Source organism: Barbatula barbatula (assembly GCF_947034865.1).
Source record: "Barbatula barbatula genome assembly, chromosome: 22".
In the NCBI taxonomy this organism is placed as follows: domain Eukaryota; kingdom Metazoa; phylum Chordata; class Actinopteri; order Cypriniformes; family Nemacheilidae; genus Barbatula; species Barbatula barbatula.
The window spans coordinates 20,662,470-20,687,791 of NC_136785.1; the positions used below are offsets into that span (position 1 = coordinate 20,662,470).

General features: G+C 42.5%; 1 protein-coding gene across 1 annotated transcript in view; it reads right to left on the minus strand.

Annotated features, from left to right (window-relative positions):
* The window catches only part of jakmip2 (janus kinase and microtubule interacting protein 2), a 45,696-nt gene extending 25,879 nt beyond the window's left edge, over window positions 1-19,817 (minus strand). Inside the window, exons 1-4 of the mRNA XM_079486234.1 lie at window positions 19,690-19,817; window positions 4,790-4,999; window positions 3,796-4,293; window positions 1,603-1,812 (exon numbers count right to left, since the gene is read on the minus strand). Coding sequence (XP_079342360.1) covers window positions 1,603-1,812; window positions 3,796-4,293; window positions 4,790-4,918 — 837 coding nt within the window. The 5' untranslated portion in view covers window positions 4,919-4,999; window positions 19,690-19,817. The remainder of the gene's footprint in view (window positions 1-1,602; window positions 1,813-3,795; window positions 4,294-4,789; window positions 5,000-19,689) is intronic.
* Window positions 19,818-25,322: the final 5,505 nt, after the last annotated feature.

Below are 25,322 nucleotides of genomic sequence, written 5' to 3' on the forward strand. Positions count from 1 at the left end.
CCCATAAGGAATTTCTTAACAATACACTAGTGTGTTCATAAAATAGAGCATTTTACATTTACATTTATTCATTTGGCAGACGCTTTTATCCAAAGCGACTTACAAGTAGTTTTTTACAGTTGCACATTACTGCAGAGCAATCAGGGGTAAGGTGCCTTGCTCAAGGGCACTTCAGTCATGACCTGCTGGCACTGGGATTAGAACCTGCAACCTTCTGATTACAAGCTACATTATTCAATATGGCCAATGCCTAAAATGGCCGACATGGGAAAACTGGATATCGTTCGACTGGGCATGACACGCTGCATCTAACGAGACCAACTTTTAGATTTTCGAACAAAACTAAAAATTAATTTTAACTGTAACTTTTTTCGTAACTTCAGACCCTAGGTGGTGCTGTGCCGACACACAGCAATTTACCTCAGGTCAGATTTATGATGACACCTACCACAGTTTCGTGTTGATATGAGAAAATTTGGCAAAGATACAGCCTCAAATTCATTATGGTGAGCACTCCATCAAATTCAATGACTTGCGGTACAAGAACGCATTGACCAATCGAAAAGCCTTTGTTGTCAGCACTGTCTCTAGATGCTTCATACCAAATTTCGAACGAATCGGTGAAAAGCTCAAGGACGAGTTCGAAAAAGTATGTTTTTTGAACAATTCAGTGGCAGGAATAAGCTCAGGATTCAGTGGGAAAATAATTTTGTTTCTACAGTGTATGGTTCAGAAGTTAAGGGCAAAAATTCATGACACTTTGGACTGTTGGTGGCGCTAGAGGGATTGAGTTAAGAGACTCCACATTTGCTCTGGATAATGTTGGTCCAGTATCTGTGTGCAAAATGTCATAACTTTCCTGCGTACGGTCCTGGGCCATAGTGGAACAGGAGGAAGAATAATAAGAAGAAAACTAACGGATAGAATAGGGTTCTCCGCCCCTTCGGGACTTGACCCCTAATAAAAAAGTGTTGTGGGTTGAGTTTTGAATTCATAGATAGTGATAATGCAGCACTTCTTACAGAAGCGAGACAGAAGGCCAGAGACAGAAAACAAAAGTGACTGAGTTGATATGTGGAGAAGCACTTTACAGAGACAGCGGGGAGCAGAGTCACATAGAGAGATAAATGTGATCAGTATGATTTTGCACTTAAAGTGAAAAAACACCAGTAACCAGTGGAGATCAGACAGAATAGGCTTTAAGATTCAAGTTTTGAATCTATTGTAATCTGGCAATTGACAGGTAATCCAATAAAACTGGCATTACAGCAATCCAGAATTGAAATGTTAAATCTGTAAATATTACATTTGGATGTAATTCAGATAGAAATGATAACACTGTATTTAGGGTAGTATGTAGTTGAAGAATAATGACGGACCGAAAACTGATCCCTGAGGGATCCCTTGCTTCAGAGGGAAAATTGGAGATCAAAAATCCTGTAAAGAAATGTAAAATTGTCTAGAGAAAGAGACAGAGTCACCAGAAAGAAGTGGGAAATATACTACCTTGTCACTGTAGATAAAATTAAGACTAATCACAAAACAAAAATGCTGACAAGGACATATTCATTGTGTCACTGAAGACATTGTCATGTTCATTACCGGACTCCCACATTGCTCAGCTCCATCTCCAGCTCGTCCAGGGATTTCTCTTTTTGGGCTTCCCAGGTTGCATTCTGCCTCTTTGACCAGAAACAGCTGCTCATCCAGAGCATCTTTCTGTAGCTGTAATCTCTGAGCGTAGCCTGTCGCTGTTTCAAGCTCCTTCTCCAGTGAGAAGATCGTTCGGTCCTTCGCCTTGATCTCATCCACCTGCACAGTTATAAAAACTACCATTCAAGCATTTCTAGATAAACATACTGTCAGACTGTCAAACACAAAGCCTTTATTTCTGGACATACACATACTGAAGGAAAAATTATATTGGTCAATATTTACAGATTGTACTCAAACAGAATAATCCTCCTGTCGCCTGTTATGTGTGCTTATTGATGTTTACGGTTAGGTGACTGTATGTTTTGTGTGAGAAATACAGCGAGTAAGATCAGAAAAGTGTGCTGGTGCAAAGTTTTTTCCTTTAAAGGGCACAATGGATGTCTATTTTGCACAAGCTGGTATGAAAGAAAGAAAGCGGGTTTACACTTAAAAAACAAATAGATTTAAACGTGTTGTTGTGTATTTCCTGGCGGTATGTTTAATAAAGACTTTCTAAGAGTTATTCTAAAATGTATTATTGAATTTGCTTTAATAATTTAATTTTACTCACTATAACTGGCGTTTAATTTGCGTGTTTCATTATAGATGTCTATACTCTTGTTTGGATTTTTTTTTGTGTTGCCTGCTGGTTAAATATTGAAAAACAAGTTTCTCATGTAAATGTGTAATTACCTGCTGCGGCACTCAACACAGCGGGTAATAGCCATTCTGGTTCCACTACCTACTGTACTGAACAGTATAACAGTGAAATTCAATTTTTAAAGAAAAAAACGTACAGAATCAGAGTCACAGTGGACTTTTAGTGCTGGTCAAGTGAAGGTATATGAATGGTTCACATTGTTATATCATCAAGCCCCGCCCTCTAGGGTGCCCAGTGGCATGAGGAAACAGTCATTCAAAAAAATTGCATCCTAAATTGCCTACTTCCATACTAGACCTATATGCCTAGCAAACACAGTACATTCCAAAGATGTCCCCAGTTAGTCTTCATTTGGTCAGCGTGACATTACTTTATGACCACCTTCCGAAGACGTCTTGATAAAGTTCCAGTTTTTGTCCCACAAAGGTTGTGGCCATGTCCTCAAATAACGTTGTGAATTATTCTCATGATGGGGAACGATGTAGCGATGTGGTAGACTGGTCTCCAAATGAACAATTGGTACACCATAAGAACAACAATTTAAATAGTGTTTATATTTATTTCATGCAAACAGCCGCGCGCTCACATACTGACTTTTTAATATGCTGTATATTTATGTTCTTTCTTTGCTTACACCTTACAGATATGAAAGTAAACATATATTTGAGGGATTTCTGATTAATGTGGTGCGTTTAAATGAACGGTCCCTGATATTTGTAATTGAAGCCAAAGCTTCTGATTTCTGCATCTAAAAACGGACATCCTGCTAAACGTATGTGGTAAGACATATATATAATGTTAAGCCTAAAGATCATGTTTATTCATCTGTCAATAAATATCTGCTTTCAGGAATCCTCTAATCTGGTCCTGGAGAGACAATGTCCTGAAGAGTTTAGCTCAAACCCTGATCAAACTCACTTACCTGGGGTTTATTATGGCCCTCTCTCAGACTAAACTTGTGTTCTTGTGAAACGTCTCAGTAGCAGCCCAAGTACTGTTTCAATTCAAAGTTCACATCTAGTTAAAATAATGCCCTTGCTCCGGTGACTTGTGTGGTCTAAGGACGGCAAGATTTAGAGTTCTCATATTATTACTATTACTTTATGACAAAGTGTAGTTTAGGCGAGAATTTGTGTTTGATGGTTAAATCTGTGGTAGGTTAATAAAGATAGTGTCTGTTTGAAAAGTTTCTTAACTGTTATATTCTATATATTGCTTATACTCCAACAGCTACATTACACAAATAAAGTTGAAAAAGCAGTCATGTGAAAATGTCAAGCATTGGTAGATTTTCTGACCCATTTTACGAGTGGTAACAACAACTGTACATTTACAAACAGCTGACGTGTTCCACAGGTTTGTGGTGGAATGTTAGATGTGCTGCTTGATGTTCCTCCACTTGCTATTATGGTGTAATTTGTATGAAAATAATATCTTACCAACCGCCGAACGTCACGCTCACAGTCCCACTTAATCTTGGTGATTTGCTCTTGGTGCGCATGATGCTCGGAACGCAAGTCACCGGCCTTCATCTTGTCAGCTATGATCAAAGTGTTAAGTGTCTCATCCGTCTGTCGTTTGTTGCTCTTTAGTTCTGCTATTTCCTGCAGCAGTTTTACTCGCTCATGGTCAAAGAAGCGCCGGGCCTCCTCTCGGGCCTCCAGCGTCAGTGCCGTACGTACTTTCTCTCCGCTGCCGTCGCGCAGCGCGCTGAGTGCAGTCCGAAGACGCTGGATCTCGCCCTCTTTGATTTTAGTGGTGCGCGCTAGCTCCTGTTCATGTTGTCGTGTAAGCGACTCTCGTAGTGCGGCGAGCTCCTTCAGCTTCTCTTCGTGCCAGCGCGCCCGCTGCTCCGTCAGAGCCACCGTGTGGCGATGCTGCTCCTGCTCTCGGATGCGCTTGCCCTCCTGCACCTTCTCTCGCTCCAGCTTGGTCACCTACAAAAACCTGTTTGTCAATAGCTGTGCCTGTGTATGCCTGATCGCTGTGTTATTCCTGGAACATCTCACATTATTCCCCATGTTTTTGTTGTTGTAAAAGTGTGATAACCATGGCTTTTTACTGCACTGGTTACAATTGGCAAAACACGTTTTTTACAACAGTAACTATGTTTTCTAAACCATAAGCAGTATGTAAACAGGTGAACCTAGCTTTGGATTTTAAAAATGTAAACCTTGTAAAAGTTTGGATGGTATGAGAGCTAAATAACACATCATCAGTTCTCATAAACACATAATATGACACAGGGAAGGAAGGTTTGTAGTAAATGCTACACGTTCAGGGCAGATTTACTCTGCCTTTCAGGACCTTCTGAATCCCTTGTATCATATAAGTGAACTTTGTGATTTCATGAAGACTATCTTTAAATCTTAAAGTATGAACAGTAGGTCTGTGAGGTCTTTTACTCAAAGAGCAGGGATGTCACACTGGTACCTTGCATTTTTCTTGGTGTAGTTCAATTTGAATATCTGTGAGTTTGGACCTGAGCTCCTCATTGGCTGCCTGTAGGGCAGAGATGAGGGCTTCAGGCTTCTCGCCTTTGACTCGACCTTTCTTTGCCATTGCGCTGCTCCTCAAAGACTCTTACTCATCCATCAAGTTTCCAGTCCCGTCTTTTCTTCATTATCCTTACAGTCAGAATACCTGTCAAACACAAATACACATCACCATGATGACACAGGGTAAGCATTATTTTCACTACTCTTCAGATGTCTCTATGTGAAGGTTTTATCTTTGTCCCACACCATGATCATGATGAAAATATTTGATCATTATCTAACTGAAAAAAACTGAATGAACACAAACCATTTCAATTTTCATTGTTTGAAAATTATTTAATGATAATCAATTTTCATGTGAACCTTTTTAGTTGGTGTACCTGGTCATTTCCAAATCTTTAATAGATTAATGGTTCATTTAATTAGGAGGAAAATATACTTTCTTCAAGAGTTTTGTCAATCTTTCCCCCTAAAATTGAAGTAAAATAAATAAAATAAAAGTTATTCATTTAAAACGATGCTATGCCAACTGCTGATCGACTGCGCAGACACCAAAGTATGGCAAGAGCCATTGGAAAGCATATGGAGCAGCATGCTCTCACAGTAGTTTGTAACACACACAGACTGGTCTGGGCAGCACTGCTTCAAGTCAAAAACACAGTTCATGGCGGAGGCAGACAAAAAGGTTAAATAATAAACTTTTATTAACATAAAACAAAAACCCACAATGGGGAAAAACAGAACAAATCAAGACAAGCACTAAAACCAAAAACCTCCATCAAGGGGGACAAAACAAAACAAAAAAGGTCTTTTGATTTAATAAATCCACAGCAAACAGGAACAAGGTATCCGGAACACAAGGGCAAGGTAAGACGAGGAACAAGGAACAATAAAACAACAAGGGACAGAGAGAACTGGGGCTAAATTAAGGGAAACACTAACAATGGGATGATTACACAGGGAGAGTGACGGGCAGGTGACTGGGATGAAACACTAAGGGGACGGCTCATGGAGAAACAAGGGGGCGGGGCCAGGAGACTAGACACCTGAGAGAGAGCATGGCATGACAGTACCAAACAATGCCATGCCCTTTCTCCACATAAAACACATTGGTCTGACATGATCATGACAGAGCGTATTACCGTAGAAAGGGTCTGAAAGTCTTATTATTGTTTCGGGGCGCAGGCGTTTCCAAAATGGCAAAAACTCCAAAAGATGACGAGTTTCCAGCACATAACATATAGAGTTTCTTCCTATAGAATCTTGAAACTGATTAATATATGCATTAATAGATAATCGTCAGTTGGAGGTCGCATGCAAAAATCTGTTTAAATGTGAATGACGCCTCTGTCTGTAATCCTTCATTTAAATATATTAGACTGTAGTCTTCCTGTGACTGCCCAGGACTTTGAATCTACTCACAATAGTCAGTTCAACACACATTAAAGTGCGTACGTGTGTTTTACATGATTGATGCTGTGTATGCTGTCATGATTCTCGAGTGGTGAGACAAGGAAGGAGGTCCCAGGTGCAAACAGCGGGTAAGGGGTTTTAACATATATTAAAAAAATTATAAAACAAAGACCCAGGTGGGGGTAACAACAAAACATGACATGGGTACAATAACTAGACAGGACTAAAACTACCTACACTTAAACAAGACTAAAATAAACTATTAACATGAACATCAAAACTACACTAGACTAAGGGAATAATCAAGATGGGGACAGGTGCGGGGCATGAACTAATTAACAAGCAATAACGAGGTAACGAGAGGATGGGAACAGAGACGAGACCGGAGAGAGCGTATGGAAGTCCAAAAGGGCCAAAAATACCTCTCTCCACACAAAACATGAGATTGTGTCGTGATCATGCTACTAAACCAAGAGAAACATGATATGATGCGGCAGAATCATGACAGTATGCCTTCAACAGGCGGGCTGTTGGCTTAGGGGGCCCTGGGGGCCATGGTCCCCATTTTGATTCGGGAAAAATAGCCTGCACTATTCACAACCTGAAACTGCATCTGTCTGATTTACCTTAAAATAATACCACTCACATAGCCAATCAGCCATAGGCTATGAGTATACTCTCATAGGGGCACCAGAGAGATTGACCAAGCGGGACATTTGTAGAAAGAATGTGGAAGAAGACATATTACCCAATACTGATTATATGAATATACTGATATATTAGCCAAAAACAAGTCAGAAGATAATAACTGTAAACAACAGCATTTAGTCATTCTCTGTCACTGTGATGATATACAGAGTATGACAATGAACGGAAACCGCACTGCAGAATGACCTCGTCATTTTATCGGTCTTCTTACATTAAATAGCAGGCCTAGAATGCGTTAAGCGCTAAATAAGCGTAAAATTATTTTGTTGATTGAAATAAACTTGCAAATCCCCTTGTTAAGTTTTCTTTGCATGATGGTAATTGACACATGTGTCTACTTATGTGTCCATTGCAATATTTACACAGTGTCACTATTCTTACAGTCATCCCATGAAGATAGAATACCGTCATGAGTTCAGTTGCTCGATCATACAGACAGTATACAAGCTGCAACTGTAAGCTGCTGTGTAAACAGGACATTTCGAGACTCACACCTGTAAGTAAATACGGTTGCGTCACCACAATGGAAGGGAAAAGGGAAAAAATTTGCATGATGTCAATCGCTTTTCCGCTCAGAGTTGATTTTCTTTCAACTTCAGGCGCTCAGAGCACTCCGGCTAAACCGTGAGGTGCAGCAGGCGGCAAAACCATGAGGTGCCTGGAGTGTATAAACAGCACACTAATCGCTCCCTGCCAACAGAATACAATTTAAAAAAGCAGCACCTCACTGCACTGTGTTCTATGTGATCCGGGCTTCAAGTGTAATTGTTTTATACAGATGGTGTGTATAAACACTTATATGCTTATACTGTATATACTTCTATGTCATGTTTGCTTGGTTTTTATTTTTTGTGCTCTGCTGTGATAAAGACACATTTATTTTCATGGCTACGTTGCATAGTGCATTTTTACAGCTGTTTTACCCTAATCATGTGAAATAACTGAATCAAAAATTATCAAAGTAGAATTGTGATGACTCATGTAGGCTGGTCGTACATTAGAGGAGACAATCTGGCATTCTTCTAGCATTTTGCTCTTTTTATCATCCATGTGTACTTCTTATTTCATATTGTAGTAATAATCAGTGTTATTTTATTCATGATCAGACTAGTTTAAAATCTGATGTAGGTCTGACAGTTAGCCAGAAGTGGTGGTCCAAAATCAAGAAATCTGATTTTACTATCTGGGCTTTTGCTCACAGTTGCCCACTTTTTAAGTGTCTCCTGCACCCCTGGGCTAGAACATACATCTCAAAGCTTTTCCATCAAACTGAAGCGGGTTCAGTTTCCAGACCCGCACTGCATTTTATATTCAATGATTCTTCAATGAGCATGACTAGAGGTTATTCTAATTCAGGTGTATTCAGTTAAAGTTCCAAGAGGTCCGGTCTTTATATTTTCTTCCAAACGGAGGTCTTGCATTTTAGAGCAGTACCAGCTGCACGGAAGAGATCATTGGTGATTTTAACTAGGGCTGTTTCAGTGCTATGTTTAGAACGAAAACCAGATCGGAATGGCTCAAACAGATTGTTATTTTGAAGATGATCCTGGAGCTGTGTTGTTACGATACGTTCAAGAATTTTGGCAGTAAAAGGAAGATTAGAAATGGGACGGTAATTATTGAAGTCTTTGGGGTCTAAACCAGGTTTCTTAATTGTAGGCGTCACTGAAGCAGTTTTGAGTGATAATGGAACAATGCCAGTGGACGACGATAACTGAATTATGTCAGTGAGGACAGGAGAAAGTGTAGAGAGACACGATTTAACCAAAAATGTGGGGAGTTTATCAAGGGAACAAGTAGAAGGGCGAGCTGACATGATGATGTTACTGACTTGTTTGGTTGATGGTAAAGTGAAGACAGAGAGTGTGGTAGGTGATGTTGCATGTAAGTTATTAGTCCAACTACAATCAAGGTGTGTTGAAATAGATGTAGTCAGATGCTTATGGATTGTGTCAATCTTGTTGTGTAAACATTCCAGAAAATCTTGACATTGGGATTCAATAGTGAAGTGGAAGATCGTTTCTGATGGCTTAGTGAGTCCTTGGACAGTGGAGAAAAGTGCTCTGGTATTGAACTCCTGATTATTAATTAAATGTGTGTAATATTCAGATTTAGCAGAGTTCAGAGCATTTTTATAGTTGGTAACATGGTCAGAGTACGTTTGTTGATGGATACTAAGTCGAGTTTTAATAGAGAGACGTTCCAAGCGTCGGCATTCTTGTTTCAATAAAGGGAGGGCAGGAGTGAACCAGGGGGAAGATTTTGTAAAGGTGACAGTGCGGGTTCGAAGAGGTGCCAGGGTATCCAATACAGAGAGGAGGACGGTGTTGTATTGATTAATTAGGTCAACAGGGAAGGGGGGTTGTAGATTGAGAGTAGACAGTGCCACCGAAAGTTCAGTGTTCAGATCAGGTATGTTTAGCTTTTTAACATTACGAAAGGATATGGTACGTCGTTGAACTGGGCTGGATGAAGGAACGGAAATATTAAAAGTTAAGAACTTATGTTCAGATATGGGAAGATCAAATGCATTGAGATCGAAGGGTATGAGTCCAGAGTAACATATAAAATCCAGTGTGTGTCCTTTGTTGTGGGTCGGGAAGTCAACGAACTGTGCAATGTTAAAGCTGTCCAAGGTGGAAATAAAATCTTTACAGAGTCTGTTGGATTGTCAATAGGGAAATTGAAATCACCAGTTAAAATTACATTTGGAGTCATGGTACAAAGATAATTTAAAATAGATGAAAATTCAGTTATAAAAACTGGAGAAGGCTTGGGAGGGCGATAAACAGTCACTATGAGGGTAGGTGTGGGTCCATTCAACTGGACCGCCAGTATTTCACAAGAAGTTGTCTCCCAAACTGTCACTGAAACAACCTTTAGAGACTCGCGATACATCATCGCGAGGCCACCACCTTTCCCGGAAGCGTGTGAACACTCTATGACATTGTGTCTGCTACGGCATGTGTCTCTGTGTGCACTGGAACGTTCTGTCAATTACGTCACGTGAGGTATCGGTCTTTGGATTCGCTAACCCAACGCGGCGCAAATTTTCGCCAAAGTTCAGATTTTTCAATTTGCGCGAGTTGAATCGCACCGCAAGTAGGTCTATCGCTTCTTTGCATTAACTTAAAATGTAAATCACTCTCTCTTAACGCTTCATTCGCGCTTAGCTGTGTGGAAATCAATGATGACGACCCACGGATGGCAATCTGCATGCTTATGTCCTTGGTTTGCCCTTTGGAGGTTATTGGACACTGTGAATTTTGGGCTTTGAAAATTTTTTCATAAGCACATAAGATTGATTTATTTTTTCATAATATGAGTTGAAGTTGTTAAAAATAAAGATGCTGATATGTTCATTAGTCTCATTGTGTTGTTCTTAGAAAATTGCAAACAAACAAACAAAAAAAACTGTACAACAGGCGTCGGTATCGGCGAGTACCAGAGAAAAAGTATCAGTACTCGTACTCGATCCTTAAAAAGTGGTATCGGTGCATCCCTAAATGGAGCCTTTATAGTCAACGCAGTAGTTCCACCGGGATCCACGATGAATATACCTCGGCCGGCGGCGGAGAATCTCCCGATGGAAATATAATGCAGCAGGCAGCTCAAAGTGGGCGCGGTACCGAAGAATTTCCTACGCGGTGTATAACAGTCTTGGATATGCAGATGATGTGGTGAAAAGCAGAAAAGTCCACAGCAACAGCTTGAAAATCCACATCTTTGAATGAAGCAGATGTATAGGCAGCAGCAGGTAGGCTAAGCAAGCACGGCTCAATCAACAGGTATAACACAGTGTCGGTTTTACAACTGAAATATTTCACACTGTTGACAAAATCCACAACTTGAAATCTTATAGAAGCAATGTGTTGGTTGGATTTATTAACATTTGTAATTCCATAGTTCAACCACAAACTAGCCACTATAATGCAACTATGGTAAATTGTTAGGTTCTGTGGTTTTATTAAAAATAGCTTAATTGTCCTCAGTGAACTCTGCAAACATCATTCACTACCGGAATGTGATCCATATGTCACATATATGTCTATGTGCTGATGATCATGTACGATTACTACATTTCACTACAACAACAACAAGCAGTTTGTATAAAAATGTATATCTTACCTTATAGTATTATTAGGTATTGACATGAAACAAACCGTATACTTCATGCAACAACAAGAAAAATAAATGAATGTGTATCTACATTTTCATTTACAAAATAAAAACAAACAAATTACACAAAATAAAAGGCTGTGATAGGGATGGGTGTCATGATTCCGCCATCATGTCATGTTTATTCTTGGTCTTGCAGCGGAGTCATGGCATAGCCTTAGGTTTTGTGTGAGAAAGGTATGGCTTTGTTTTGATTCTAACTTGCCATGTGCTTTCTCGTGTCTCGTCAGTGTTTCCCGCCCTTTTGTCTCGTTAACCTTCCCTGAGTGTTTCAGTACCCGCACCTGCCCATTGTTATCTCCTGTGTTTGTTCCCCTTTAAAACATCCTCGTGTTCATTGTCCTGTGCTCGTTCATTGTTTTTTGTACCTTGTATGCGGTCCTCGTCTGAAACCCTTATATTGATTATCCATGCATCCTGTCTGTAGTTCTTGTCTTGGTGAGTTAGTCTAGTCTTGTCCTTAGTGTTTGTTTTCTCAGTTTAGTTAGTCCGTGTCCAGAGTATTTCTTATCTTGTCTTGTTTTACCCCCTTGTGGGTTTTTGTTTTGTGTTTATTGTAGAATAAATCTCTGTTAACCCCGTCATCCTGTGTCTGCCTGCACTTGGGTTCTCTCCCTCTGTAATTGATGACAGAATGAACGAGCCAAAACAGAACCCAGCAGGCAGATTGGAGGCAAGGCGAGCGACCCAGGCTCGTTGCCTCCTCAGTTTACGTCAGAGGCACTCCGACGTATTGGAGTTTGCGGACCGTTTTTTTGAGGTGGCAGGGGAGATGGTCCACAGTGAGCAGGAACAGATGGTCCTGTTCAATGGCGGCCTCAACCAACCTCTAGCAGGGTGGGAGATGCAGATGCTGAGACCGCTGGGCTTCACTGACCTGATCGGGTATGCCATGAATCGGCCGGAGCCCAGTGTCTCAGCTCAACCCAGTCTTCTCCCCCCGCTGGCCGCCATCCCCGAGGGCCGTACCCTGCAAATCGGGGTTGTGGGCCTCTCCTCACCCTCCGCAACCTCCACCTCGTCCACCGCACCACCTCCTACAGTCTTCCCACCCGCAGTCAGCTTTGGTGGCAAGCGTGGGAAACGGGAATCCTGGGGGTCCTCGTCCGAGGCCTCCAATCCCGAGCTGCCCGTGCCTTTCTCGTCATTCCTTCAGCCGACCTCCAGGCGGGTGGCTCGGCTGAAGAAGAAGAGGCAACGGAGGGCGGCTCGAAGTCCGGTGGTCCCAAGTCCGGTGGTCCCAAGTCCGGTGGTCCCAAGTCAAGTCCCTCAGCCGGCCTTCCAGCCGGCGTCAAGTCAAGTCCCTCAGCCGGCCTTCCAGCCGGCGTCAAGTCAAGTCCCTCAGCCGGCCTTCCAGTCGGCGTCAAGTCACATCCCTCAGCCGGCCTTCCAGCCGGCGTCAAGTCACGTCCCTCAGCCGGCCCCTCCCAGAGCCTCTGGGACTCCGCGCTCTCGAGCGCCTCCCCCCAGGGTAAATCCTAAGTCCCCTGGAACTCCGCGCTTCCGAGCGGCAGGGACAAGAACTGTTCCCCCTTGTCCCAATCCCTTTGGACTTCCCCCCATGAACTTTGTTTTTCCCCCTCCCCCCACCCTTGTTTGTTATTTTTATTATGTCACCCCAACTCTGTTGTTATGTATTCTTGTCTGCCTCTAATCTTGTTTACCATGTTTTGCTTTGTCTTGTCGTTGTCCCAGTCTGCCTTGTCTTGTCAGTCTACCCCTTGATGAACACCGTGAGGTGTTTATTTAAGGGTGGGCTTATGTCATGATTCCGCCATGTCATGTTTTTCTTGGTCTTGCAGCGGAGTCATGGCATAGCCTTAGGTTTTGTGTGAGAAAGGCATGGCTTTGTTATGATTCTAACTTGCCATGTACTTTCTCGTGTCTCGTCAGTGTTTCCCGCCCTTTTGTCTCGTTAATCTTCCCTGAGTGTTTCAGTACCCGCACCTGCCCATTGTTATCTCCTGTGTTTGTTCCCCTTTAAAACATCCTCGTGTTCATTGTCCTGTGCTCGTTCATTGTTTTTTGTACCTTGTATGCGGTCCTCGTCTGAAACCCTTATATTGATTATCCATGCATCCTGTCTGTAGTTCTTGTCTTGGTGAGTTAGTCTAGTCTTGTCCTTAGTGTTTGTTTTCTCAGTTTAGTTAGTCCGTGTCCAGAGTATTTCTTATCTTGTCTTGTTTTACCCCCTTGTGGGTTTTTGTTTTGTGTTTATTGTAGAATAAATCTCTGTTAACCCCGTCATCCCGTGTCTGCCTGCACTTGGGTTCTCTCCCTCTGTGATTCATGACAGATGGGTATCGTTAGGTTTTAATGGTATTACTACTTTTATCGATACCACTCATCGATCCGGTACTTTAACGGTAATCTTATCCGTACTTTTTGTTGTGTTTTTTTATGAAAGACAAAACTAAAGCTGGAGTTGTTTTCACTATTTTAAACATTCTTTACTGACCTAACATATCTTATTTCATCACTACAAATTCATTTTTAGGTAAGCTCTGCTTTATAATTTCTTAAGCATAATTTATTATTTTTCGTCCATTTTAAATGCAGTACTGTGAAAGCATTTTTAATGTTTAAGATTTATTGAGGCTACTGCTGATTTATATGTAGGTAATTATTTTATGTGATGTGTGTTTATTAAATTATTACATACTAATTTAAAGAAACCTTATGCAATGTTTATGTCGGTGTTATTTATGAAGACTGCTAGGCAAGCATACGTACCTGAAGACGTGGATGATGAACTATTAGCTAGGCAGTCGAAAACTTTGCATTTTTTTGTCTACACATAATGCACATTAGAAAGATGTTTTGCCAGATTACTTGTGTTTCCGCTCTTACAAGCAAAAATCTTGTTGCACTTGATGCAACGAACACTGTCTGCATCCACTCGAGTGAAATGTAACCAGACTTTAGACCGTTTGATTCTCTCCGCCATCATCACTCTATTAAGCGCGAGCTTTCATGTTATGTGCCTGGACGCTCTCGTGTTGTGTGCGCGCGAGCTCTGTGTTGTGTGGGACAGACGGACATGCAGGTAAATGTCTTTAATATTATCGCAAATTAGAAATGGTTTGTCAGTGAAAATATGCTAGGTAACGTATATGTAGCAATAATAAATAGGAAAATGTTTTTCTTAATTTCTCCAGTATCGACAGCAGAACCATTAACGTCAGAGCTTGTCGATACTTCTGTCTTTCACAATTTAGCCCCAGAACCGATAAAGTACCGGGTTTCGGTACCCATCCCTAGTGATAATCCATGGTTCTCAAATGAATTATCTGAACTTCTTCATGAAAGAAACTTGGCTTGGGCCACAGCGAGGAAATTGGATATAGAAAGAGATTGGGTAGCATTTAGAAAATTGAGAAACAAATGTACAGCTCTTATACGCAGATCAAAATCTGAATATTATCTAAATGAAACCTCACAAAATCTAAATAATTCATTTATATTTTGGAAAACCATCAAATCACTTTCACCTTCCACATTATCTATTGACTTTCCTGATCAAATTTTTGTAAAAGATAGCCTTATTACTAATGGGACGGTTATGGTAAATAGCTTCAATAAGTATTTAATTTCTTCAGGTTCTATTTTTAATGAAACTTCAGTGAGTGATATACCAAATCCATCTCCTCTTATGAGAGAAGATAGCCCTACTTTTTGCTTTTCTCCAATCTTAAGAAGTGAAGTTTTAAAGGCCTTAAAACCTGTATATTAAGAAGTCTACAGGGCCTGATGAAGTTGAGCCATATTCTTTTTAAGTAGCTGCTGAGATCATTGCTGGCCCACTAGTTTATATTTTCCATTTATCATTAGAACAGAATGTTGTCCATGATGTCTGGAAACCTGCTCTGGTTGTACCCCTGTTGAAAGGTGGTGATCCAACTAACTTAAATAATTATAGACCAATTTTTAAGCTATCGGTTAGAGCCAAAATGTTAGAATCTATTGTCAGTGAACAGCTAAAGGAATTTTTGGTTAGTAACAGCATTTTTTCTAGGTTTCAGTCCGGTTTCAGAAAGAATCATAGTACGGTAACCGCCACTATGAAAGTTCTTAATGACATTACCTGCACCTTAGATAATGGAAGATCATGTGTTGCAGTGTTTATTGATTTGACCAAAGCTTTTGATACTGTCAATCATGGTATTCTTCTATCGCGTTTACACAGTATCTGTCTTTCTGAAACCGCATTAGGTTGGATTAGGAATTACTTAAAGAATAGGAGACAAAGGGGGTAAATTAAGGGGGCTCTTTCTGATAGGCTCAGTATTGAATCTGGTGTGCCACAGGGGTCCATTTGCAAGTATTCATTTATATGCAGATGACACCATCATTTATTGTTCTGCATCATCCATTGATAGTTGCGTTTAAAAGTTGCAGGAAGCATTTGTAAAAGTTCAGCGCAACCTCCTCTCTTTAATATTGGTTCTGAATGATACGAAAAAAAAGACATGGTCTTTTCTAGGAAACATAAGTGTGAATCTTCTCCATTACCTCTTTACACTCTGCATGGTAAATTTGTAGAACTGGTCTCATCCTGCAGATACCTAGGCTTTGTGTTGGAGGAGGACTTATCATTCAAGTGACATGATAAACAATTGCTATCTAAGTTAAGGCTTCAGCTGGGGTTGTATTTTCGGAATAGTGGCTGTTTTCACAGTCAGCTAAGAGAAAGTTGGTGGAAGCTACCTTCTTACCAGTCTTAGTTATGGAGATGTTTTTATAGAAATACTACTAAAGGCTCTTTAACAATCATTAGATTATGTTTATCACTCTGCTCTAAGATTTATAACTCGTACAAATTATTATACTCATAATTGTGCATTTTATGAAATGGTTGGTTGGCCTTCACTTCACTTAAGAAGGTACAAGCAATGACTTATATTTGTGTACAAGGCCATAGTTGGCCAGCTTCCTCTGTATATGATTAGTCTATTAACTGTTAATAATCAAGGGTATAATCTGCGTTCAAGTAGACATATTCTTAATTAATCTTTATGTTCCCTTAATGAAGACAGAGTTTGGAAAAACAGCTTTTGCTTATAGTGCAGCAACTGCTTGGAATGAGATTCAAAGGTCATTGAAACTTAGTGTATTTATTTCAATCAATGATTTTAAGTTATATCTCAACCAAACATTCCAAACTGTCTGCATCTGTTCTTAACTTTTTTATTGTTGTATGTTTGATCGTGTATGTGTGTCGTTGTGAGTGTGTGTGTGTGTGTGTGTGTGTGTGTGTATATGTGTGTGTTGTGATTATTGTTTTATGTATTTAATTTTACTTTATTATGTTTACTGTGTGCTGTTACCTTGGCCAGGGCTCACTTGTAAATGAGATATTTATCTCAATGTGATTTTCTTCACTGGTTAAATAAAGGTATAAATATATATATATATATATATATTGGTGTGATTTGGGATAGATATGTGGGGAAGAAAACGTTTGGGAAGCCCTGATCCCACAGAAATAAATGACACGCTGACATCATGACCCAGTTTTCATCTCTCATGAACTCAGTCAAAACACAGAGCACTGCTGAAAGGCCAACATCATCACACAGACCACATTGAGAGGATTTCACTTCAGCCTCTTGACAGACAGTCGAATAATTCACTTAAAAACTCTGGACATACAGACGCCAGTGGAAACCAATCAATTTCAATATATAAAGTACATTTACCTTTCAATAGACACAAAGGTTGAGGAAAATACATCAGACAGATTCTAAATGCTCAGTGTAACATCACTGCTCAATATATTTATAAGCCCTTTTCACACAACAATGCTGGTAAATTACTGGTACAGTCATTCTGGTAAATTGATGGTAAACACGGTAATGTGCTGCTCACACAGATATGTGATGTCATCAAGCAGAAGTTAGTTGTGCTACAAATTTTTTTTATTATGTTTGAAAATATGGTGGACTGTGATTTTATGTCCAAGCGAACGCGGTGTTGTTGATGTTGGGATCCTACACCTGCTCTTAAATTATACTGTGCTCCGTGCGTTGTTGACAGGGAGTTAGAAAACTTCAAAACTGACCTACCGAACTAAGAGGACAAATGCAAAGATGCAAGGAAAAGAAACTGCGGGCAAAAACATACATACATACAGACACAGAGAAGGTGCGTGAGGGACGTGAGCAGTTCGGTGAAAACACGAGAAAGGGTTTGGAAATGTGTTTGAACAACTTCAGTGCAGAAATGTGAAGAGATACACAGCTTGTAAGGCACGTCATCAGTGTATTGGAGTAAATCTTATTAGTTACTGTACTTCTGTATCTTTTTGGCTACTTTGTAGTTGTACTCTCTACTTGACTACATATCTGAATAAGTATATGTACTCTTTACTCCAGTACATTTGTAATGACTAATGCAATAAGCATGGCACTAGAACTTCTTCTGCAGCAGTTTATTTCTGCTATAGAAGCAGCAATATTACCATTTACAGTTCAATTCAATTCTATTTTATTCATTTTATTTTTATTTATCCAAAGTGACTTTCAAGTAGTTTTTTTTATAGTGGCACATTACTGCAGAGCAATCAGGGGTAAGGCGTCTCAAGGGCCCTTCAGTCATGACCTGCTGGCACTGAGATTAGAACCAGCAACCTTCTGATCACAAGCCCAACTCTCTAACCATTAGACCATTATGTTACTGTATTACTGTAATGCGCTAAACAATCAACGCAGCTGCCAGAGTTCTAACCAGGTCCAGAAAATACCATCACATAACCCCAATGTTATCAACCCTTCACTGTCTACCCGTTAAGTATCGTATTGACTTTAAAGTTCTTTTAATCACTTATAAAGCCTTAAAGGGTTTAGCCCCTACCTACCTAACAGAGCTTCTATCACACTACAAGCCATCACGCTCTCTAAGATCTCAAAACTCTTTTGATAATACCTAGAATAACTAAATCCACCAAAGGGGGTCGAGCTTTCTCATACGTAGCACCTAAACTCCGGAATAGACTTCCTGATATTATTCCAGGATCAGACACACTCGCCCAATTTAAATCTAGATTAAAGACACATCTTTTCAGCAAAGCATTCACTTAATGCAAAATAAACCACAGGGACATTAGATATTATTTACTAGGTCTTTTTTATAACAAGTTAAACTATTCATGTTCTGTGTTTACCTTTTTGTGTTTTTCGTTTTTTTCCCCTGTAAAGCTGCTTTGGAACAATGCAAATTGTGAAAGAAAGCGCTATATAAATAAAGTTGAATTGAATTGAATATGTGATATAGATTCACACGACTATGGTGTGTTTTTTTTTACTCAGCCCGTGTTCATTGGTCTAGAGAACCTGTAGCATTACTCATATTATGTTTTTAAGTTACAGGCAACACATGACAGACATCATGTACAGTTACTATCATTCAACTAGGTTAATTCTCCAAAAAAGGGCTATTCATTGTACAATAGTAAAAAGTTACTTTTTATAAAACTATTTTTTGTGTTTGTTAAGACATGTTTACTTTGAATAAAAACGTTTTTTAATCTGGTTTGATTATTGGACCACAAGATATAAGAAATCATTTGTCACTCACACATTATTTTCAGCATTAGTTGTAAACTTACTGACTGCAAATATCTTACAAATCTGCAATTGTTTTCTTGCCACTGCATTGCTTTTACACATTTTCTATGCTTTCTCCCATATGTATGATATTGCAATATATTTCAAGAAGATATAAATAAATAACTCTATTATTCCCCAGCAGCCCAGAAGCAGCTCTGCTATTATATATAGAATACACACACATGCGGTTTCATCAAGCTACTACAGTCAAATGTGATCTAGCAGCAGATTTATTTTAGACACATCAGATTGGCTCAAAAAGGATTCATGGGAATATCGTGTACACATGTAAAGGATTTGAGACCAGGACGGAATGCCATTTTAAATGTTAAATATCTATAACTAGCAAATCTACACAGAAAAATACTTTTGTGTTTTCCGCACTAGATGTTACAGTGTCACAGAATCCTAATGCACATCATGAAGATGCTTTAGCTGAGTCACGTGACCCAAAAATCACCCTTCTGAGATCCAAGTGCATTCATGTCTGTAATGTGAGCATCATTGCATGCGCGCGCGTGTGTGTGTGTGATGTGTAATGTGATGCATATGTGTGTGAAGTGCAGTGTAGATGTGTAACGTGATGCATATATGTGTGTGAAGTGCGATGTAGATGTGTAATGTGATGCAGTGGCGTCCATCAGCGCGGCCTGTAAAGCGTCTGATCATACGCGCGCTGACGCGACGCGCAGGCCGAGCGCACACTTCTCATTCACATCTAGATAACACAACCCATCAGTACACAGCATCACATTATTACCGACGTTGCCCTCATTCTAGCTCTATTTCGTGCTCACGTTTCTGTTTTCTTCTACAGTCCTGTAGGCTACTGTAGCCTATCTGTCCTGTCGCGTTCCGGCAGACATCACCCACAACGCATACATACAGTAACGAATAAAAAGCGACTGCAGAATGATGTCGTGCTTACCCAGAAAACAACGCTCAACGATGCGCCACGGCCTGCGAGCCTAAAATCCTCAATCACGGCTCTACATTTTCCTCTCAGCATCAGCAACCGTACAATGAGACGACAGGCTTCGATGATGCTGCGTAACCCCGCCCTCCGCCTGCTGCTGTCAGAATGATGCTGCGTAACCCCGCCCTGTTCCTGCTGTCAGAATCACCTCCTCATCACACTTACACTCCGCCCTCTCGGTCAGACAGACAGGCAGACGGCACGTTTGCTCATCATTGCTTATCTATAACGCTTCATTCGATTGCTGTGAAACACAAGCTCTGGTCAAATCTCAAACCCTGTAGACTGAACAACTTGTGAGCAACCTGTGTGTGTGCGCGCGCGCGTGTTTGACAGATTGAAATGAACATGTATTTTAAAATGCATAAGTCTGTGTACATTGTGAGATAAATATGTTCATAGTTATACACTGAGTTCATCTTTGATCAGTATGGGCACGATAAGTCGGATGATCGATTGATGTGGTCTGCGTTAACACTAGGGGGAGAGCGCGCGCGAGTTTTCTCCATTTGCAGTGAAGAAACAATGTGCGAGTCTTGTGTATTAATCTTCTCCCCTTTTCAGGGGTGCAACACGTGCGTGCGTGCGTGCATTATCTGAGAGATTGTTCAGTTGTGTTTGTGTTGTGAATGTGTCTTCAGCTCTGTGTTGATCTAAAGTGTTCACTCTCGACAGAGCTGATATCTTTGAGTCCAGACTGAATCATAAGTTAGCTATGAAATATGTTAAGTGTAGTTAGCTCAGTGTGTAGAAATATCCATAAATGTTGGGTTAGGTTATTTCATTTAAATTAGTTTTGCAGTAGACAGAGAGACATCCATCTTGACATACAATTTCAAAACACATTTCAAAAACATGAACAACAAAAATACAATCGTATGTTACCTAAAAACAAGCTACAAACCTATTTTACACAGTTTAGGCAGCGAGAACACATCTATTTGTCTCACACCTCGGGATTGAGAGAGAAGGAGCTGGAACTCACTGTGCAAGGGGTGAGAGTTGTCTTTTAAAATAGATTTACCTATACGCGGTAACTGTTTGCTATACAGGGATGCTAGATCCACCTGTGACTTACCACCCATAACGTCATAGAAGTCAATAAGTGACCCTACATCAACATCATTCTGAAGGTTAATAACTAGTTTGTTTGTTGACAGTGGCATTATTCTGCGAGTGTGTTTCTCCTCAAACCGCTGTTACTCAGACTGGACTGTCGAGCACTTTCTCCTGAACTCCTGTCCTCCAGCACGAATCCACTTGTTGGCAACTAAAAGATTCAAATGAAGACATTTAAGAATTGGGTTTATTTTTATCTGGATAATTCTATTGTTTTATCTAAAAAATCTCTTCAGCACATTCTCCCCATTTTGAAATCATATTTGATGCCAAAATCAAAAGAAACACAAAAAGAATAACATTTTGTGCTAAAAGAAGTACATTTTTAAGACAAATAAGATTTGAATTGATACAGGTCGTTTTCGTGAGCTTCACCAAGAGTAAGTACCAGGACTCCCTACCCCATTTGTTGCCGACAAACACAGGACACGCTGCGTGTAAGGTCCTGCCGTCTTCATTTCCATTTCTCAGAAGATTAAACCAAAACACTGCAGAACCCTTAAAGCAAGAGTGAATCCAGTCAGTGTGAGGGAGGAAATGACAGGTCACATACACTTTACACTTACTCTTTTTGGCTGAATTGCTGCTCCGATGTTTGGAAACACTGTCACTCCTCCGATGTCCACATCACTCATCTACAACAGACGAGAGGACCATCAAGAGTCTGAAAATGACCTCAAATATATCAGACAGAGATGATGTTCTTACATATATTAAAAGAGTTGCAATCCGGCCACCTCTGAGCTGAAAATCAGAGTCATTGGGCAGCTGCGGAGTGTAGAAATATTGGAGTTTGTTAAATGAAACACAATAACATGACCTTAGGAAAAGCGACAAAGAAATAACAATAAAAGCACTTGCTTTCCAACCTTTGAGTCATAATGCGGCTCATACTGGCCTCCAATCCCGTAGTTTGCCACCTAAAACATTTAGACGGAACAATGGTGTTAAAGAAATCAATACCATACTTAATGTTTCGGTTACGTATGTAACCTCCATTCCCTGATGAAGGGAACAAGACGTTGTGTCGACAGAATGGGGTTTGACTTGAGAACCTATCATCTCTGACTGACTTGAACAGGCCAATGAAAATTGGCGAATTAAATTTGCATGCCTGTCCCTGCCCCGGATTTCTGGGTATAAAAGGGAGCCGGTGAGCTGCATTCATTCACCTTTTGTGCTGAGGTGCCTGAGAGGAGCCTCGTGTCTCAACTGCTGCAGCAGGCGGTCAGCGTTTGTGGCATGAAGGAAACTGTCGGTCTCGCGACATTGTGTCGACAGAATGGGGTTCCTCGGAAAACGCCACAGCGCTGTGCTGCATCTCCCACGAAGCGACGCTGACTGTCCTGGACATGACAGACGTAAGCGCTAGCGTAAATTGTAACCTTCCAGTGGAAGGGAAGGAGTCCAGAGCTTTTTTAAAAAGATGGGAGCCCCTTCCACCGGCCGTCACGGACGGATGCCTAGTTCTCTAATAGCGACAAGCCGTAAGGGCCACTGGGAAGCACTATTCCCCCCTGAGGGAACGCACTACGGAGACCACTTCCTACCACATGGAGGAGCTTAGTGGAGATATACACACGGTCTCGCCGGATAGGGGAGAGCACGTGGGAGACATGCGGACACGAGAGGATGTCGAGAGCAGGTGAAAGTACACCTGGGAGAGGTCATGGGCCATTGTGTGAGAGCCACTCATGAGAATACATCAGACGGAACTGCCCTGTGGGGGGGTTACTACGTGCGGAGCACTAGGCCTAGTTAGATCCACTTCTAGAAGCTCAAGAATCAGCCAAAGGAGGCAGGGCTGCACCGCCCAGCCCGCCACCAAGGAGTGCTTATTGATGGATGGAATGCCTAATCTTCGCCCAAGTGGGGTAAGAGGAGAGGCTAGATCCCACCCGGGAGGGGGGGGGCGCTTTCGCAGGCGTACGCCCACCGGCCTTACCTGGCGGTGTCCTGTAAGACTCAGGCTGATACCGGTTCCACGCGGAGGCTTTAGAACCTCGCGAAGGTACTGGGCGTAGCCCAACCCGCAGCTCTACATATGTCTGCCAGAGAGGCGCCCTGAGCCAGTGCCCACAAGGAGACCACACCCCTGGTGGAGTGTGCCCTCACTGCGAGCGGGCACGGGAGATCTTGGGATTGGTAAACCGTGGGACGTGCGCCAACCTCTGTTTGGAGACAGCCCTCCCCTTGTGCTGACTTCCAAAACAGACAAAGAGCTGCTCAGAGCTTCTGAAGCTCTGCATGCGGTCCAAGTGGAGGCGCAGCGGGCGTACTGGACACAACACGGAAGGGGTTGGGTCTTCCTCCCCAGAGGGGAGCGCCTGCAGGTTCACCACCTGGTCCCGAAAAGGAGTGGTGGGAACTTTGGGCACGTAGCCGGGCCGGGGTCTCAGGATAACGTCAGATTGACTGGGCCCGAACTCTAGGCAATCCGTGCGATAGAACGCTTGTAGGTCCCCTACACTCTTGATGGAAGCGAGTGCCAGTAGGGGCTCGAAGGGGGGCCTCTGGAGGCCCGCCAGGACCATATTGAGGTCCCAAGAGGGTACAGAGTGCAGGCGAGGTGGATTCAACCTTCTCGCGCCCCTAAGGAACCTAATGACTTTCAGCGTGGAAGGGGAGAGATTGTTCTCGAGTCTCGTCTGCAGGAAGGACAGCACGCTCCCGATCGAGCATCTCCGAGAGGTCTTCTCCCCGAGAAGAACACCAGGACGAGAAGAGGTGCCACTTAAATGCGTATAGCCGCCTCGTGGCTGGGGCCCTAGCTTGAATGATGGTCTCCACCACCGCTGGGGGTAGACCACTCAGGATCTCCTAGTCCCGTCCAGGAGCCAGACATAGGGGTTCCAGAAGTCTGGTCTCGGATGCCACAACGCCCCCTTCCCCTGCGAAAGAAGGTCCTTCGTCAGGGGAATCTGCCAGGGGGGAGTTGTCGTCAGAAGCATTAGCTCTGAGAACCAAGTCCGGTTGGGCCAGTAAGGTAGTAGCACTTGATGCTCCTCTTCCCTGACCTTGCACAAGATGTGTGCAATGAGGCTCACTGGCGGGAAGGCGTACTTCCGCTAGTCCCGTGGCCAGCTGTGCGCCAAGGCATCCGTGCCGAGGGGGCCTCAGTCAGGGAGTACCAAAGGGGCAATATGTGGTGTCCAGGGAGGCGAACAGGTCCACCTGTGCCTGCCCGAACTGCACCCAACTGAGCTGAACTGCACGGGGGTGGAGCCGCCACTCTCCGTGGGGCATCGACTGACGAGACGGCGCGTCGGCTGTCTGGGTCAGGTCGCCCAGGATGTGAGTGGCTAACAGAGACATCGTCACCTGCTGGCTCCACAGGAGGAGGCGTCGGGCGAGTTGTGACCACCCTGACGATTGATATGCCAACACAGGCGTGGGCCCGTCCACAGACCCGACACCGTGTGCCCGTTGCACACAGCACCCCAACCCTGCAGGGAGGCGTCCGTCGTCACCACGGCGCACCTCGATACCTGCCCAAGAGGGACCCCTGTCCGTAAGAAGGTCATCGAAGACCCTAGGGGTTAGGGTGCGCCGGCAGAAGGGCGTGATGGTGACGCACCTGCTGCCGGTGTGCCACGCACTCCAGGGAACTCGGCTCTGTAGCCAGTGCTGTAGCGGTCTCATGTGCATCAACCCGAGGGTGACCACCCCCTCCGAGGACGCCATGTGTCTGCCAACGGTGGCCAACGCACGTTCTTCCTGGGGCATATCGACATAGCCCTTAGCTACCCCGTTGTCGAGGGAAGTAAGGGCGACCGAGCTAGTCTGACATGCACGCGCCGAGAAGGGGGCGTTCCAGGTCCGACAAAGCTCTTCATGCACTTCCGGGAAAAATGGCACCGGGGCCGACTGTGGCTTAGAGTCACGGCTGGTCCCGAGAATACTCGCGGCGGCCCAGGAGAGCATGGTTGACATCTCAACGTCTGCTTCTTCCTGAGCTTGACCTCCCGGGGGAGGGAGCTCCAAGGAATCGTCGGGGTGTTCAAGTCAGTCAGAGATGATAGGTGCTCAAGTCAAACCCCATTCTGTCGACACAACGTCGAGAGACCGACAGAAAGGGAACATGCTTTAGTTTAAATCCAGAAACTGCAGTATTTCATTCACAAAATGCTGCAAAAAACACTTCAATCATTTTACCCTTGAAATCTCCTGCAAATCTTTTGAACATCACTCGACTTTAAGAGTTTACTAGTAAGGTCACCAGGAGAGGTTAGCAGGAGAATCGTAGCTCTACACCACTGCATGTGATGATGGTTTCAGTACACACCGGTGAAGGACCATGTGCTTTTAACATTCTACATTCACACGTTTGTCTGACTTTTATCCAAAGTGACTTAGAGTGTACCAGGCTATACATGTGATCAGTATGTGTGTTGACTGGGAATCAATCCCAATGTTCTAACCACTGAGCCACAGGAACATTTGAATGCATTACCAGATCACATGCA